This window comes from Trachymyrmex cornetzi, unplaced genomic scaffold, assembly GCF_001594075.2.
Source record: "Trachymyrmex cornetzi isolate Tcor2-1 unplaced genomic scaffold, Tcor1.1 scaffold422, whole genome shotgun sequence".
In the NCBI taxonomy this organism is placed as follows: Eukaryota; Metazoa; Arthropoda; class Insecta; order Hymenoptera; family Formicidae; genus Trachymyrmex; species Trachymyrmex cornetzi.
The window spans coordinates 1,295,438-1,313,371 of NW_017298983.1; the positions used below are offsets into that span (position 1 = coordinate 1,295,438).

A 17,934-nucleotide genomic window follows, 5' to 3' on the forward strand; every position below is an offset into this window, starting at 1 on the left:
CGGTAATAGCAATGTCATTGGAAGCGCCGGCGTCAGCAACGTTGGTAGCAGCAGTAGTACGCACGAGTCGTTGATGTGTGTAGGATCATAGCCCTCGACTTTGACGTCGTTGAGTCATCTCATCGATTTCTATCCGCTAACGCCGCAGGGCAAATAAGTCCGCTGATAGCCAACGCAGCTCGCGATCCGCAGTTCGTGGATTCTGAAAAGGCGCACGGGCGAGAGGCGATGGTGAATATGGATCTCTCGCCCACCCTCTGGAGCGCTCGACGTCCGGCCGGCGACTCTCGAGGAGCCGCCTTCACTTTCTGTTTCACGTTAATTTATTGTCGCGTCAATTACACGTGTACACACTAATACATACAAATGGACACGTACATCGATACCGATACAAGACCTTCTGTGACACTTTTGTTCTTCCTTCGCTTTTTTTACCACCTACTCCATCACTATCGGCTACCATTACCGACCCTACCGTTACCATTACTTCTACCATCCCTCCCGAAACTATTTACCACCCTCCCCCCCCTCTCCCCACTATCGTTATTGTTACTTCTATTACTATCACTACTATTGCTAGTAATACTATATTACTACTCTTACTCTAATACTATTACTACTATTACTATTATTACTATCGCTAATCAACGTGTCTCCCAACGTTCTGCTCCCCGAGGGACGGACGCGTCATGACACGCGGCATCCGCAGGTGCAGACAAAATAGAGCGCTCTGAGGGCTTAACGAACGAGTTAAGAACGGGAAGAGAGAAGAAGAGAGGATAAGGGAAAGAAAGCCTTTACTGTCCGCGTGTCGACAGGTGCTGCTATTCGCGATGATCTGGTGTCCTGACAAATATTCGGACGATAACTTTCGTTTATTAAGCTACCGCGTACATGAGACCCGCGTGTATCATCTCCGCCGTGGAATTTCGAGGCCAGGTGCAAGCGTAATTTACACACGCCTCGAGATAATGTAACTCAAGATTTGAGAGAAAACTGTCGATAATGATCAACTCTTCAACAGCTTATAATAATGATTCGATAAAAGTGATCCTAAGAAGATTGAGACAATGTTTCTGCACTTGCATTTGCAAGCTCGAGAATCCACGTGCGAATCCTCCGAAGGTGATTAAGATGTACAAGAAAATGTACAGAGAGATTCGAGAGAACGGACAGAAGAGAGAGGAGAGAGGAGAAAGGAGAGAGAGAGAGAGAGAGAGAGAGAGAGAGAGAGAGAAAATTGGATTGGCTACGTCGAGTGCGAAGAAGCTTCCTCTTCGAGGCTGGAAAAACCAACGAGAACGTTGCGATCGAAGTCTTCCGGCCTAGGGAGCCTTCTGCTCCCTCGCCGTTCTCGTTCGCAGCCTCAGATCGTCCGAGGGATTTTCTTCGTGGAATGGCGTGCGATGTCGAGGTCCGCGTCTCTGGGAGGAACAATCGATGATAATCACCGACGATACGCTACTCGCGCATATACATATACATATATACACGGACACGCATCCACATGCGTTCAACAATATATACACAACCATACAAACGCACATACAGACAAACAGACAGTATACCTACATACGACTGCCGTGGCCTATATTACACGAGGAGACACGTGCGGGTGTGAGTGCACGCAAGTCGTACGGTGCTACAGGACGGCTGCATCCTGGTGCTTCTATCCTCTGGACACACGACACACATATATACAGAGATACATAGACACGGGCATACATTAAGCCGAAGACGTACCGAATACGCACGGATCGCTCGTAGCGTCCGTCGCTCGGGGTCGTCGTGACGCGTGTCCTGCCGTCGTAAGCGTGATACGATGTAAGTCGGAGATGTCGGCGTCTCGAACTTGAGATACTTTCGGCACCACCGATCCAGAGTAGATTCTGCTTGTTCGAGCATGTCTCATCTCGTGTGTCGGGAGATTATTAATTAAAAGGCCTGAATCTAGCTATTAAAAAATTAATCGGATCCTACATAATGCTCTTAAAATGGAAATACCTAGCAATCATTTTTGTCTGATACATTGACATATGCGATTACGGGACTTAACATAAGCTGAAACGTTCATCGCATTAAAAATAAAGTCGTAATTTATGAACGTACAGCAAATTATTGAACAGGTTGAATCGGGTTGGTGCAATTGGGTCTCGATTAATTGTTTACATGTTGCGAGGAAGTAAAAGAACAATGAGTGAGAGGGTTTGAAACATTTGCGTTGAAACTGCGGGATGTGTTTGAGCTTAAAATATGCGGTTTAATCAGTGAGTGCATCCGTTTAAGAACATTACGAGCAGAACAAAAGTTATTTTCATATAGCGATTTTACGAGATCTCACGAATGATCTTTGTCTACTTTGATTTTTACACTATATCTCTATAGGATATAAACGCGCACAAGCGCACACACACACACTTTACATACATGTGTAAAGTGTAGATGAAGATATATATTTGTTATTTTTATTTTAAAGCGACACGTGTTTTTTAACGTGGACGCTCACTGATTAATAATGGCAATCTGTGCACTGATTATTTTTTCAACGAATAGTAATATTTATTTAGAATTCTTTCAGCATTTTTTTCATCGCGATTCAGCAGGGAAATATATGTCGTGATTGTCTCAATCACAAAGTCTAATCGCAAGTTGAAATGTGAAAATTAAGCATGCAAAGTAGTCCATTAGGTTTTCAAAGTCCATTAAGCTTCAACGCAACGGATTAACCCTAAAATGCATGACGTGGGCCGGTATAACTCGATTTTAAATGCGAACTTCGCATTAATTATTTTATTAGAGTGACCATGAAACTTGCCATGAATAAATAAATACAAAAATATTAAAAAATTAAGAACATCTTACAAAAAAAAAAAGAAAGAAAGAGAGAATATGAGAACTTATACGCTAAAATTGTTGCAAGTAGAAGAGAGAAACGAGATATAAAATGAGTACTAAAAATAAAAAATGAAATTTTTAAGTCTAATGAAATTTACTGTAGTTAATTATAACGAGATTTAAAAAATTACATTCTTTTAAAGATGTCAGAAATCTCCCTTCATATTCCTGTAATATCGAAAAGAGAAAATTATTGAAAAATCATGAAGGGAGGTAATTACGAATGGGGTGCAACAGGCCACGTCGAGCATCGCGTATGTTTGTATGTATGTGTATCGCACGTGTGTATATGTGTGTAAGAGATAGGTGACGCGTCCCAAGGAGATTAACGCGAGACGCCGACGCCTTCGTGTGGATATCTTGTGTCTCGACATACGACGTCGACAAATGTACCTGCATTTTAGAGATCGGGATAACGTTCTCCCCTTCGGATCGTCGCACGGTGGCCACTGCGCGCCACTGATCTCCCATAAATGTATCATATGTACATATATACATATATATAAATATAAAATTAAAAGCCCGCTCGACCCCGGACGCATCTTCTCGCGTAAATCCGTGCGCGATCTCGCCCTCAACGTCCACGAATCCATTGAAGAGCAGCTATACTTAAAAGCTAAACGATTTAAGAAAGTCTAACGTTACGAAAGAGAGTAATAATAGTAACTTATCGACTCGACTGATTACTTAAACGCGAGGGTGAATGTGAGTAAGCGGGAGTGCGAGAGAAAAGGGAGAACAAGGAGTGTGCGTATGTGTGTAAAAAGGGGTGATGTGATTATCGCGATATAGAGTTGATTTAAATTGTAATTATATATAATGATGTTCTCTCTCATATGATACACGACACAAACACACATACACACCACAGCACATCTATACGTACACAAAGATATACGCGAGGTATGCTAGGTACTTGTACATATATATATACATATAATATACGTTACTTATACTAAGTCTAAGCTCTTAAGCATAAACGCGAATCGTCGAGAAAGAAGAGACCCTTCACACCTTTCGTCCCACCCTGCGTGTCGACTATCCTTCGAAGATCCTTCCTCGAGTTCCATTTTCTACTTTGTACTATAGCACACATACGATTGGCACACCTTCTGTCAAACGCGCATCTTCCCTCTTCCGCAAACCCTTTCCGTCTCCTTTCCACCGAACCGTCCTTGTCCGATGATAATGTTCCCCCATCCCTTTCTTCGCGCGATTTCTCCGCGGAAACGACGAGCAATATTACTTTTAACAAGCTGCGGGGAATTTAGGGAAAGAACGTACGTACAAACCCATGCGTCTAACCGCGCGTGAGTGTCACACACGGGTCCTTTGCGTATGCGTTGTATGCGCGTTGGGCGTCGAACGTTAGTAACGGCGGGTGAACGGAATCGCAAGCCATGCAGATGCAAGGTCTCGCACCTCTCAGGGAAAGAGCAGTGTGATTAGACGGGAGAGTAGCTCCTTTCCGACAGAGAGAGAGAGAGAGAAAGAGAGAGTTCGTCTTAGATCTTAAGTATCCTAAGCTGTCATTGGCGATCATCCGGCTATCTTTCGCCGTTAGCGTTTCACGAAACTTGTATCCGCCGAATTGTAATTCGAATCGATAAAACGGAAATCTAAATCTTTAATGTCTAGCCCGAAATTAGGAAAATACTCAATTTTCGAACGTTCGTAACTCCGGGACATCCCGCTGACTGAATCGAGACGAACGGAAGACGAATTGACAGGAGAGTTTTCTTGTTTCTAATTCGATTCGCCCTCCAGTTATTATACGCTGAAGGAAGGATTCGGTATGCGTTTGACTGCTCCGCGGGAAAACAAGATAATGTAGCAATATTCTTTTCTAGAAATTCATTTTTCTCACATGCCATTACAGTTACAATTATGATTGTAATTTTAAATATGATTAGTATGCTGTCGCCATAAGTCACTGTAAATCGCCGATTTTCGTAAAACGGTGAATGATATAATTTAACTGATTTCATTTCACTCACTGTTTTTCGGTGGAGCAGCTACGTTGTTCTTCCACGATATTGTTAATTCCGAGCGAAGTTACTGGAAGCCGAGAATCGTACGCGCATGTCTTAAATCGCATACGTTTCCGTTAATCAAATCCTTCCTTCTCTTCTTCGAGAGAGATTGAGTAAAATAATTTAATATTAATAATCACTTATTACCCTGGTGAAAAAATTTTGCTGAAATGATTCCATGTTTTGAAACATTTCAGTGAAATTGCTGAAAATTTGCTGAAAATTTACTGAAAGTGAATTTTTCAGTGAACATTTGAAAAATCGCTGAAACTGGACTGAAATTTCTGCTGAGATTTTTCTGAGATTTTGCTAAAAATGAATTTTTCAGCTAAAAATTGCTGAAGTTAAACTGAAATTTTTCTAAAATGCTGAAATTTCGCCGAAGTGTCTCAAAATGTGAAATAATTTCAGCGAAATTTTTCTACCAGGGTATAATTAAATCACAAATCAATATCGAGCAAATATAAGTTGTTCAATATATCTCGATCGAAGAAGTTACTTATGTATCTTCCGTTTGTCCGGAGGCGTAAATGTTCGTAAAGCATATTTCTAAAAAAGTAAAGTTCGTTATACAATTACGTAAGCGTAGTAGTAAGAATTGACCAATCACAGTCGAATTTGAGAATACGCGACTGTGATTCATCAATTTTTACAACCATTTCCAATTACGCTTACGCAATTGTAGAATGGGCTTAATGTTGGATACCTTCACCAGCAGCGTCTCGCGATCGCAAGTAGTAATTGAATAACAATTGATAAAAAGATTCATCAATTCTATCACGCGATTTCCGAGTCTACAAAAATTATCTGCGCTCAAGTGTCACTTCTTAAGCCTATTCTATAATTACTATTAATTAATTTGTGAGTATAGTTATATGGTCGTAGTTGTAAAAATTCATGCAGCCGAATATGAAGAAAATATTCGACTGTAATTGGGCAATTTTTACGACTACGTCACTTACAACTGTGCTTACGCAATTGTAGAATAAGCTTTGGAGAAAATATGGAAATTCGCTTTTGCCTGAGAGTTCCTTCGACTTAAAAAAAAAAAAAATGTCTGATTGTGGGACATTTTCAGACGTCTCAAATGTCCAAGAGACGCGCAAAATCTTTGAGACCTTTAAACGGACGCTGATGAACATCCTCGCGAGATGGTCCAGCGTCGCTTCGGCTCCCACGCAGAAGCGAAAGCGCGAGAATGTGCGAGCGCTGCCGGCATCGGTACGTGGAGCTTTGCTTGTTTTTCTTTTCGCGATTACACGCTGACGCGTAGCTCGCGATCGGACACGCGTATCTCGTGAAGTGCCTAAAAACCGCCGAAGGGAGAAAGTTACGGCTGTTAAGCGCGACGGCAAGGCCGCGGCGCGGAGTCCTCGGCACGCCGACGTGCATACAAGTGACAGCGGTGTGTGCGACACGATACTCTGACGGTTATCGCGTTTCTTCCCGTTCTTCCCTTTCACCTTTTTCCTTTTTTTTCTCTTTTTTTTTTAACGGGATGCCGGATGGAGGCGTTTGTAAATAGTATAAATAGCACGTGCGCGAAGATACGTTTAAGCGAAATGAAAAAGAGGATATAATAAGTTTAATATTGAGAAAATATATATATAAATAAGATATATATTATATATTAAAGAAAAAGTGTATATATATATATATATATATGTATGCGTATACGTGTACGTGTGCGTGTATATGTGTATAAGATTATTATTATTATTGTATGCATATATATGTACATATTTATCTTGATAAATAATATGAGGCGGCGACGAGCTCGCGCGACGATCGATTCTTCCTCCTCGTTGCGGTGATATTCGGACGAAATTTATTTTCATTCGCGCTTATAATATACGACTCGTGGCTATTCAATAATACTCATCAAAAATTTTTCTTTTTTTTCGTATCATGCTGACTAATTTTTTCGAACTGACTTTACGAACAAAGATTATTTTAAAATAAAGTTTAACGGAAGTATCATACCTAGAACATATTTCTCTTAGAATTAACGAAAATAATTCACATATTAATTTGTAATTCGTCTCAACATGCATATTGAGCTTATGGTTACATATTGAGCATAAATTATAATTATGTCAATGACGTCTGATCGAGAATCATTTACTTTGCGTACTATATAAAATTTGAGTCAAATGCGAACTGATTTACCACCCTCGACTCTGTTCCTTCGTCCCTTCAGAAGGTTGTAAACGAGAAGCAAAAGTTCCAGGTGAAAAAGGGACGATGAGAAAGCCGTCGATTGGAAAGCGATCAGGCGCGCGCGACTCGACGCTGTCGTAAGAAATTAGGGCAGGAAGGATGCACGATTGTACATTGTAAATAGTAGCGCAAAGAACGATGGTTACAGAGAAAGAGAGACAGAGATAATTAATTTAAAGAAGATGAGAGAGTAATATGGGGTAAAAAAAGAAAGAAAAAAGGGGGCGGTTGCGAGTCGAGGCGGTGTCGTCGGCCGCGTTGAGCAAACGCACGGCACAGCGGCACTTTTGGATCATCCGGATTACAAGCGCTTTCCGGAAGTGCGTTAGCGCCCGTCGCGCGTCGTCGCGACGGGACGGCGAGAGCCCGGAAGCGTTCTCTCCCGCTGTCCCAGCACCTTCGGTGCCGTTTCGCTTCCGTTCGCGAACGAATACGAGCCCGCGACTAACCGAGCGATCGAGCGGAAACATCGCTGAAAATTATTCCGTGCTCTCGAACGAACTGTTACGAGTCGTCCGCCTTGATTCGACCCTGACGCCGTGCGCTCGCAACGCGCGTGCCGGGTACGCGCGTTTTAACAGAGCCGGAGATTATACTCTGAGAAATGCGTAACTGTATCGTCGACGACCACGCACCGATCACTCGATCATAACGTACGAAGAGCGTGGCATTGCGAGGCCGTTGCGTCTAAAAAGGAAACTGTAAAGGGGGAAAAAATATAAAATTATTGTATAACGAATACGACGAATTTTAAAAAAAAAGACCACCGGTCGTCGGTCGTCGCCGTTCGAGCGAGCAAGACGAAATCGCACGCGACTCGATCGGGCCCACGTTTTTACTTGCGCACAAAACAAGCACGTGTGCTCCTCGATCATTTAGGAATTGAGAAGAAAAAAATATATAATCGGCGAACAAATGTTACACAGGAGAGAAATCGCAATTACTCTAGTCCTATATGCGGTCGACGAATAATACGGCACACGTGTGTTCGCGAGTGATCGGGCGTGTCGCCATTTCCTTTCGTTTCTCTTTGTTCTAAAATCGTGGAGTTGTATCACGTACTGTTCTACCAAAATATATTAGCAGCAGAACTGACAGTAAAACGGGGAGTCGTTTAACTGGATATTGAATGACAAAAGTTGAGTAAAAAGAAACTGCAGCGCACGATATGAAAAACAACAACTATCAAAAACAATAAAGAGTATTATTCTATATATAACAACGACTTTTATTGCACCTCATCTTTCAGCAATGCGGGTAGGCTATCAAGATATAAATGAACGCTTTCAGATGATTGCTTGCTAAGCCAGTTTGAGTATTGTTTATATAAAGTTTAAGTCATGACTTGTAAAGCGATCTTCATTTTTTCTATTATAGATGTCGATGCAATTCGTTTTAGCAAACTACAATATTTTTTATGAAAATACCAGCATCAGACTCCATCAAATCATCATAAATCAGATATGATCTATACGAAGCCTGATATGCAGCTTTTCGAACACCTGAACAATTTAGAGACTTCATATTGGATATAATAAATATTTATTTTAGTTTCATCATAGAGGGGATAAAATAGATATATTTAAATTTAAATATAAATGCGATTTTAGATGTTGACCTTTTAGATAAGAACTGTTTAGATTAAAAGAAAGGCAATTTCTTTATTATACTTACATATCGAGAAAATATTAACATATTCAATTTCTGTCACTTGCAATCACATAAAATTTCTTTGTTTCTGGATAGCAAGCACATCAGTCTTTCAACAATGCATATCTCCAATAAGAGTAGTATAACCAGACAGAAACTGTTTTATCAGTATAAAATAATCTTATCTGACTTGTATCTATATTCTTAGAATGTCTCTATATTGTCATTCCTTCGCTAGTAACTTAAAGCTTCCATTCTTATAAATATTTTCAGTCAAAATTCGATAATTTCTTGCATTCTTGAAGAACTTGTACTAATCAGGAAACTGTAATATAAGAGATAAAAAATTAAAATGAGAAAAATAATTTAGCAGATAGATATTGCATATAGAAGAATAGGAAAGTACTAGCGTCTTCAAGTACAATTTTTTTTATACCTTTTTCGATAATATCTTGACAGAGATGGATTTTAATTTGCTCTCTTTATACGTTTTGATGCTTTCATCTATTATATTATATACATACAATTATCGTCATTACTACTAAAATTATTTAATGTCCGAAGAGACATTGTTAACATAAACTTGAAGAATGTGTCATGCATTGATATTCGAAATTACTAAGGAGTCTTGCTCGTGCATCACAGTGTGCTTTAACATATTTTTATTTTTGTTTAAAGATCTAGTTACAGTAACCGCGCTGCATCCATCTGCAGTTGTGCGTTTGGCATGCCTTAACATGTCATTCTTCTGTGAGAAGCTTTTACCACAGGTCTCGCAAGAATAAGGTTTAACACCCGTGTGGATTCTCTCGTGTATGGTTAGCGCGCCTTTACGCGTAAAACCTTTGTCACAAAAATGGCACTTATGCGGCTTCAGACCCGTGTGGATCTTCATGTGCTGGCTAAGATTACTGGAACATCTGTACTGCGTATTGCACACCTTGCAAATGTAAGGGCGTTCACCGGTATGTATCCTTTCATGAATCAGCCGCGCCTCTCTCGAAACGAACGAATTTCCGCAATAATGACACATATGCGGCTTCTCTCTCAAATGCTTCGATTTCTTATGATACATTAACGAACTTTTACTTGCTAATTTCTTGCCGCATTCATCACATTCATAAAACTTATCGTCTCCATGTACGCGCTCGTGATTTAACAAGACGGCGCGCTTCGAGAATATTTTATTACAAATGTTACAACGCCATATCTCCTTATCGGTACATTTCTTCTTAATGCTGTCCACTATTTCCTCCTCGGTATGGTTTTTCCTGTGTATCTTTAATTCGCTCATAGATTTACATTTGTAGGTACAAACCTATAATAAAATGCACAATTTTTCCTATTGTTTTCAATTATTAATTTTCGATGAGAATATAATTGTGTGATATCAATATATAAAGACAAACAATATGTAATAATTCATAATTTTTATAAAATACTTACACTACATCTATATCCTCCATTATCGTTATTATGCCGTTTCATGTGTGCGATCATGTTCCCTCTACGATTAAACGTTGCATCGCAAATTGAACATGTATGCCTATTAGAGCCATGTGATAATTTGTGCTGTCGCAATTGAATCCTTTTGTAAAAAGCTTTGCCGCATTGTTCACAACAATAGGGTCTATTATCATCGTGCTGATTCATATGTTCTCGCAAATGAAATCTGTAAACACAAGAAACAAGTTGCGTAAAATGTAATCCTCTCTGTTTTTCTGAATTTAGTTGGAATAATCTTGAGTATAAATTTCTTCAATTACCGTGATCTAAACGCATTGCCACAGATCTCACACACATGTCTTTTCTTTATAGCTTCATCCAAATGAATTCTTTTATGGCCCCTTAAATTATTGGAATGCTTAAAACTTTTTCCACACAGATCGCAAAGATAGGGTTTATCTACTCTGTGAGTAGCTTCGTGAATATCTAAACTAGACCACTTCTCATATGTTTTATCGCATGTAAAGCACTTAAATAATAATCGTCCCTCGTGCGATTCCATAATATGTATTAACAAGTTTTTTTTGTTACGATACACTTTTTCACAATGACCACATCTTTTATTCATTTCAGTAAAATTTTCATGAAGATGTTTGTGATTATCATAATCCTGCTGACATTTAAACGCTTGGTTGCAAACAGTACAATGCACGGATCCGCTGTTTGTATCAGTAACTTGCTTACCATCAAATGTTTTTTTGCGTGTCTGGAAATTTTCTATTTTACGATTAAGTTGCTGATTTCCGTTTTCTGCAGTTTTACACATATCTACATGTTCAGAGATATCTTGTTTCTTATTACAAACTATTTTATGATTTTCAAATATTTCCTGTGTTTCACAGAAAGTTTGACACTGTAGACATATAACACTAAGACTTCCATTTTGAATCTTATCTTGTTGCAAATTTAATATCTCTTCTGTGATAGTCTCACTTGCATTATTTTTACTGTTAACTTCTCTACAAGTTTGGATTAGAGTATTTAGTTCTAACGGCACATTTTTCGAAATGCTTTGAAAATTATTATTCTGTATTTCAGTACATTCTCCATTTTCTAATTCTCGTAAACTTTCATCAGAGTTTATCATTTTATTTATAGTAAATGAATTAGGATGCAAATTATCATCCATACACATTTCTTGGACTATCTCTAAGGAACATTCGTCAATCAATGCATTGTACTTATTTTCGTATTCTGGCTGTAAAATAAAATATTTATTAATATAATAAATAAATATAGTTTAAAAACATTTTTGATAAATAAATGTAACTTACAAAAATATTTAAAATTATGATCAACTAATGTTATACTAGTTCTTACCTCTCTGTCAATATTTAGAAATTGTTTTAAGCGCATGTCAGTTCTAAGACATGAGACAACTAATGAATGTGTAACTTCCAATTTATTACAGCAATCAGTACATACTTTCCGTGGTAATGAATCGTTTATGTCAATCGAGATAGGCATATGTAAATTTATTCTTTCTTTTAATTTAAGTTCTATGCCCTTGGTTGCAAAGATATCTATTCCATCCAAAGTGGATGTTCCACAGATTCGACAGAAATTGGCAAGTTTGACAGAGATATTATGATACTCGTCTATTTCGACATTCATATCGCAATATGTTAAAGGCATATTGTCATCTATTTCTTGGAGTTGCTGTGCCTTATGAAACATATTTATTGAGTCTTCATCATCAGTAGTCAAGTCAGTCCCAAATAAAGTGGGAATGGTCCCTTCTTCTACAACAATGGGAATAGTTTTGCTTATATAACAGCGATCTTCAATGTGATGAGAACAAATGTAATAATTTAAATGCAATTCTGCATTTGATTTTGTAGCTAAATCCGATCTGCCGCAACATTCTGCCCATACTTTAGCTCTATAAAAATTAATTGTCAAGATTTAAATTATAAAACAATGAGTATAAGGCTAATTCTACAATGTGCTTTTTGTTTCCTCTTTCTTGCTATTTGTCTCTTGCCTTTTTGATCAAGAAGGCAAGATACAAATAGCAAGAAACCGGAAACAAAAAGCACATTGTAGAATTAGCCTTATAGTTGTAGTTTTCGAGCAATGATTTAATAAGCAAAATGAATTTAATAATTATCTAAGCATCAAAAATAATTAATCGGAAAAAGTATTACACTTACGTGTCATTGTTGGGAAAATTGATAAAAGTGACACTCGAGGAATCCTCGTTTTCTGAAGAATATTTGCAATTTAACGCAGCGCAAACAATTCTCATCTTGGATGATTATTTCTAACTGCAAGTAGAAAAACAAGTTTATTGCCTTCAAAGCTCTTTCCCATGGAAAGTTTCTACAATTCGGAGGTAAAATAATCGAGAAACGAAAATATGTTTGTAAAGAAGCCGCGACTGCTACGCCAATCCATTCACGTTCCACGAACTAATTCGTTCATGGCGCTTTATTTTAAAATTACATATGAACATATCAGTCTAAACTTACAATTAAAGGATCATCTACAATAGGGATCCGTAACCATAACGTAACCATAAAGGCCATTCTACATTGGTCGTATCGTAAACGTCGCAAGTCATAAGTTTGTTGCTTGAGCCAATCCAAACCAATCCGATACTTCAATTTTAAAATCGTATGATGCTTACGACGCTTCCGACACTACGATACGACCAATGTAGAATGGCCTTAAGAAATCTGTAGATCATCGTAGAAGCGCCTCCGTAATGCCTATTCTACAATTACGTAAGCGTAGTTGTAAGGCCCTGCGCACAATAGAAGGAATTAGAAATTAGGAATAAAGAATAAACGATTTCAACCTATCAAAAACCGTGTATTCCGATGTATCCGATTTCTGATAGGTTAAAATCATTTAATCTTTATTTCTAATTCCTTATTCCTTCTATTGTGCGCAGGGCCTAAGTGATTGTAGTTGAAAGAATTGACCAATCACAGTTGAATATTCTTCTTGTATTCGACAGTGATTGATCAGTTCTTACAACTACACTATTTACAACTACACTTACGCAATTGTAGAATGGGCTTAAAGGCCATGGCACATAAAAAAAATTAAGACGTAAGACTTAAGCAGTAACGAAACCATGTTGGATTCGTTATTGCTTACGTATGGTCTTACGGTCTCTGTTGTGATTGGTCGATTCGCTTACTGCTTAAGTCTTACGTCTTAATTTTTTTTATGTGCCATGGCCTTGAGAGTTCAATTTTTTAAACTCTTAAGGGTTCTCTACATAGAAGTCGTAGATGGTCGTGGAGGGGTGGCACCCAGTTGGACACGGCTCAATTGGACACGAGCCACTCACAGCGCTTGAGACTACAAAGCTCCTAAGCACCGGTCGCTGTGATTGGTGGTGTTTAATCGAGTCGTGGTCAATCGGGATCACCCCGTCGTGGAGTCTTAAGTCGTGGGAAACCAACCAATCACAATCAAATATAAGGAGAATACTCGATTGGAATTGGTCAATTTTCTACGACTTAAGACACCACGACCATCTACGACTTCTATGTAGAGGACCCTTGACGATTACGTTAACAAAAGTTGGGTTAGAGACTGTGAGCGAAGAACCGAGTTCTATTTTCTGCAGAGCGAATAAATTGCAATAATGCTTTAAGCCTATTCTACAATTACGTAAGCGTAGTTGTAAGTGATTGTAGTTGTAAAGCCCATTCTACAATTGCGTAAGCGTAGTTGTAAGTGGTTATAGTTGTAAGAATTAACCAATCATAATCAAACATGAGAAAAATATTTGACTGTGATTAGTCAATTCTTACAACTACGCTTACGCAATTGTAGAATGGGCTTAAGAATTGACCAATCACAGTTGAATATTATTCTTGTATTTGACAGTGATTGATCAATTCTTACAACTCAACTATTTACAACTACACTTACGCAATTGTAGAATGGGCTTTATGAATCGGATCGGATTTAATCGATTTGGTTGAGAAGTGTAGTCACTTTTATATGATAAAAGCCGTCCTGACTATAAAAATCGTGTTAAAACGCGGAATTTATAGCAGTTATTCGGATTAACTTAAAAAATTGCTCGTAGTCATTATTTTTAAGGAATTAAAAGAGAGTATAAAAATGACCTTTTGTTTACGCTCCAACAGCATTGGCCGAACCCAATATTTTCTTTTTCGAATCGTTTTCCTCTTTTTCCGCAATAATTGTAGCATTATTGCAACCAAATTATAAGCCAAAAGAGCTAAATTTCTAATTCGCTTAACATCCATTATATAAAATTGAACTTTTGATTTAGTTATTAAAACACAAATACTACGAAGCAGGTTAAAAATGACTCGTTTACGATTTGTTAAATTAACGTTACGTTACGTTACGATTACAGCCATTGTAGACTATACGGGATGGATTTCTTACACGTTAGTGGTTACCCCGGATCTATAATAGGTGTTTTAAGCCTTAAGCCGTAAGAAATTGACCAATTACAGTCGAATCCGAGAAGAATAAGCGACTGTGATTCGCCCATTTCTTATGATTTAAGGCTTAAAACCCTATTGTAGATCCGGACTTACGGTTATGAATTCTATTGTACCTGCGCCTTAAATCTATATGGATTCTTTATGCTAATTAATTTTAATGAATAAAAGATAATGCAAAGTCATAAACTGCCTGGAAACGTAACTCACAAATATAATTAATTTTGTAATGTAATTCAGCTGATAATGTAAATGTAATTAATGCTAAATTAGAAATCTATGTAAATATAGAAAGTGAAATAGACACGATTCATATAGGTCTGACATTAATATGAGTTCGAAATACGAACTGTTCAATGATCACATATATTTCCATCGCTCATGAATATGAATTCATTTAAGTAGCAAACGATCACGTGTTTTAAATAATTTAGCTATAATCTATTAACAAATATACTAACAATCTATATATCTACAAATGTGTGTGTGCGCGCGCGCGCGCACACACACACACACACACACACACAACAAACAAAAATATATTTCAAGAGCGCTTCTTAAATGTTGTATAACTTAGATTTTTATTTGTTGGTATTTGTGACTATATACTATAATTAAATTATTCAAAACGCATAATCGTTTGCTATTTAAATAAAAATATATATACACATACAATAATAATAAAATTATTATTTAAATTATACAAACAATCTGATATTACTCGCTGGTTGAATCTAATGCATGAAAAACTTTTGGATTGTCGATATCTAGGAACAAGCATTTAAAAATGTCATTGTAGAAGTCCGGATAATATTCGCACGCACGCTGGCAATCGGGCGTAAAATTTATTTCCAACAGCTTGGGTTGCATTTCGCAGTTTCTCCATTCCAACATCATATCGGCAGCGTACACGGCTCTGCTTTGCGGACTTTCGGCTATTCCTTTTGGAGGCGGCTGCGCGACTGCAGCTTCAAAGGTCTGTCTTAAAACGGAAAGAATCTTTGGCTCGACATAAGTTTTCCAGGGATAATCGGGATACTGATTTTCCCATTCTACGATGAAATCGGCACATTTCTCATGGAACAGTGAATTCTCCTTGGTATAATTCATCACGGTGAAATGTTGCTCATAAGCATTAAAATTGTTCAGTGCGAACGGTTGATTCGCAAAACGCAAGAAGAAGTTTGCATAAGCATACGCACGTAGCGGCTTTACAGATTTAAGTAATACAACGTATCTCACGTCGAATTTTACTTGATTAATATCCGATCTATTATATAAAACTGGTCGTTCGATGTACTTCTGCACAATTTTTGGGCCTGTGCAAGGCAGCCGTAAAATATAATAGAGATTATTCGTGATATGAGTATCTAAACCTCTTGCCAAGTTCCATGGTTTGCAAATCCAATGATTATCCAAATCCTTATTTGCTCGTTGCATGAAATAAGCAACAAATTGTACCAATTCCGTGCTTAGATTATATGTCGTCGGTAACCATGCTGGATAAGTTTCTAGAGTATCCAAGTCATACAATTTGTCAATTGCCTTTCTTCTACATACAATCGATAAAAGATCTTTTGTCGTCAAAACATTCTCATATGGAAATTGATTTACAAAAACGTGAGACGAAGAAACATTTAATTCCTTGTAAGTTTTATAGTGAGACACAAACCATAATATGTCTGCCTCTTCTTCGTTGTCGGTAATTTCAAATGCTGGATCTGTCAAGTAATTATTCACATAACTGTATTGTGAAAAAATCTTTAATTTTCTGCTGTTATCTGTCTTGATTACGTCCAATTTCTCCGGCAAGCTTTCAGGAACATAACCTGCTAAAAAATAATCTGCATCTGGTTCATTCTGTTCAAAACTTTCATCTTCAAAAGTACTGTGGACCCAAGGCAATAATAGCGCGCGTCTTTTTTCAGGATCCTTCGTTTGACCTTCCACAAAATCTCTTGTGACTTCATCACCTGCAGTAACATCTCTTATAGGAAATAGAAGCGTATAAATTACACCTTCTGGCAAATACAAAAAAGGGACTGCTCTAAAATTTGGATCATCACTGTGATTTATCGCTGAACCAACCTCGTCCATAATGCACCATATTGGCATTCTATCTTCTATCTCTCCATAGTTCACCGAATATGATTGATTGTAACGCCACATTTCGTTTGTAACATCCTCGACTTTTTTCTGCTCATCCAGCTCTGTATTTACTCCCATGAGAATGCACATTCGATCAAGTAAGCCAGGAACTTGAATTAAATTCTGTTGAACACTACTGACATCATATGTCCATGCATGATCAATAAGATAAATATTATTAGAATCTTGAACAGAAATACCATTCTCTGCAGATACAATTAATTTCCATATTGGTTCTGTAACATGCTTTTCTCCATTTTCGTATTCTAGTTTTGTCAATTGGAAGACAAGACCAGCATCATAAATCTGATCTGTTAATTTCTTATATAAAACTTTCCAAAATAAATGTGGGATACCATAAGATTGAAGTTGTACTTTATGTGTTGCAAGAAACACATTAAATAAGTCCACACCATCCATTGCAAAACATAAATAAGTCTAAAACAAATATTTAGCAACTATTTATTCAATATAAAAACAACAAACATTTGTTAAATACATATTGCCGAGAAAGAATATTTCTATGTTTTTTGAAATTGATAAACGTGAAATATTGACAAAAAAACCAGGGTAAAAATAATATAAATTATCAAAATGTTAAAAGAAATTCAATAAATATTTACATTACTTCAAATAACAGTACAAAACTTGCAAAGATACATTTTGGATTATTATAGGTTAACTAACTCACGCTTCCCCTGCACCCCTGCAGAGTTCCGAAGTTCCAAAGACAGAGAATGGACTGCGCGATCCGTATCTAGTAGTATATCAAATGTGGTCGACAATAATGAGAGAGAGGGACCGTGGGAGACAGCTCAGACGGCCAATCTCTCTCCCTCTCATTCTCTCTCCCATTACACCATGGAATGGAAAGAGATAGAAATGGCTGCTGCCCTTAGAACATATACACATGGAATAATAAAGCGGGGAGCACAGACTCTTGCATAACGCATAACACATGAGGCATAAGAAATTGAACCAACCAGAATTCTCTATTACATGGAAGGGAAAGAAACGGAGAACTTCGATTGGTACATATTCTT

The 17,934-nt window shown here is 37.7% G+C and overlaps 3 protein-coding genes across 4 annotated transcripts in view; 1 reads left to right on the forward strand and 2 right to left on the reverse strand.

Moving 5' to 3' along the window:
* The window catches only part of tara (SERTA domain-containing protein 2 taranis), a 51,380-nt gene extending 50,986 nt beyond the window's left edge, over positions 1-394 (forward strand). The window contains exon 4 of the mRNA XM_018512700.1: positions 1-394. This exon is cut by the window's left edge and continues 2 nt beyond it. Coding sequence (XP_018368202.1) covers positions 1-91 — 91 coding nt within the window. The 3' untranslated portion in view covers positions 92-394.
* Positions 395-8,551: 8,157 nt separating this feature from the next.
* Positions 8,552-12,676, reverse strand: LOC108764438 (zinc finger protein 16). Of its 2 annotated transcripts, none has more exons than XM_018512699.1 (7): positions 12,458-12,676; positions 11,625-12,186; positions 10,565-11,502; positions 10,245-10,470; positions 9,493-10,116; positions 8,823-9,123; positions 8,552-8,650 (listed from the first exon to the last, which is right to left on the reverse strand). In XM_018512699.1, the coding sequence occupies exons 1-6, from the start codon at positions 12,550-12,552 to the stop codon at positions 9,112-9,114; spliced, it is 2,457 nt and encodes an 818-aa protein (XP_018368201.1). In that variant the 5' UTR covers positions 12,553-12,676; the 3' UTR covers positions 8,552-8,650; positions 8,823-9,111. The 2 variants fall into 2 exon arrangements, with proteins under 2 accessions (XP_018368201.1, XP_018368200.1); XM_018512698.1 differs by having other exon boundaries at positions 9,235-10,116.
* Positions 12,677-15,460: 2,784 nt separating this feature from the next.
* TTLL12 (Tubulin tyrosine ligase-like 12) lies at positions 15,461-17,607 on the reverse strand. Its single transcript, XM_018512678.1, has 3 exons — positions 17,583-17,607; positions 17,092-17,329; positions 15,461-17,001 (listed from the first exon to the last, which is right to left on the reverse strand). The coding sequence occupies exons 2-3, from the start codon at positions 17,309-17,311 to the stop codon at positions 15,461-15,463; spliced, it is 1,761 nt and encodes a 586-aa protein (XP_018368180.1). The 5' UTR covers positions 17,312-17,329; positions 17,583-17,607.
* Positions 17,608-17,934: the final 327 nt, after the last annotated feature.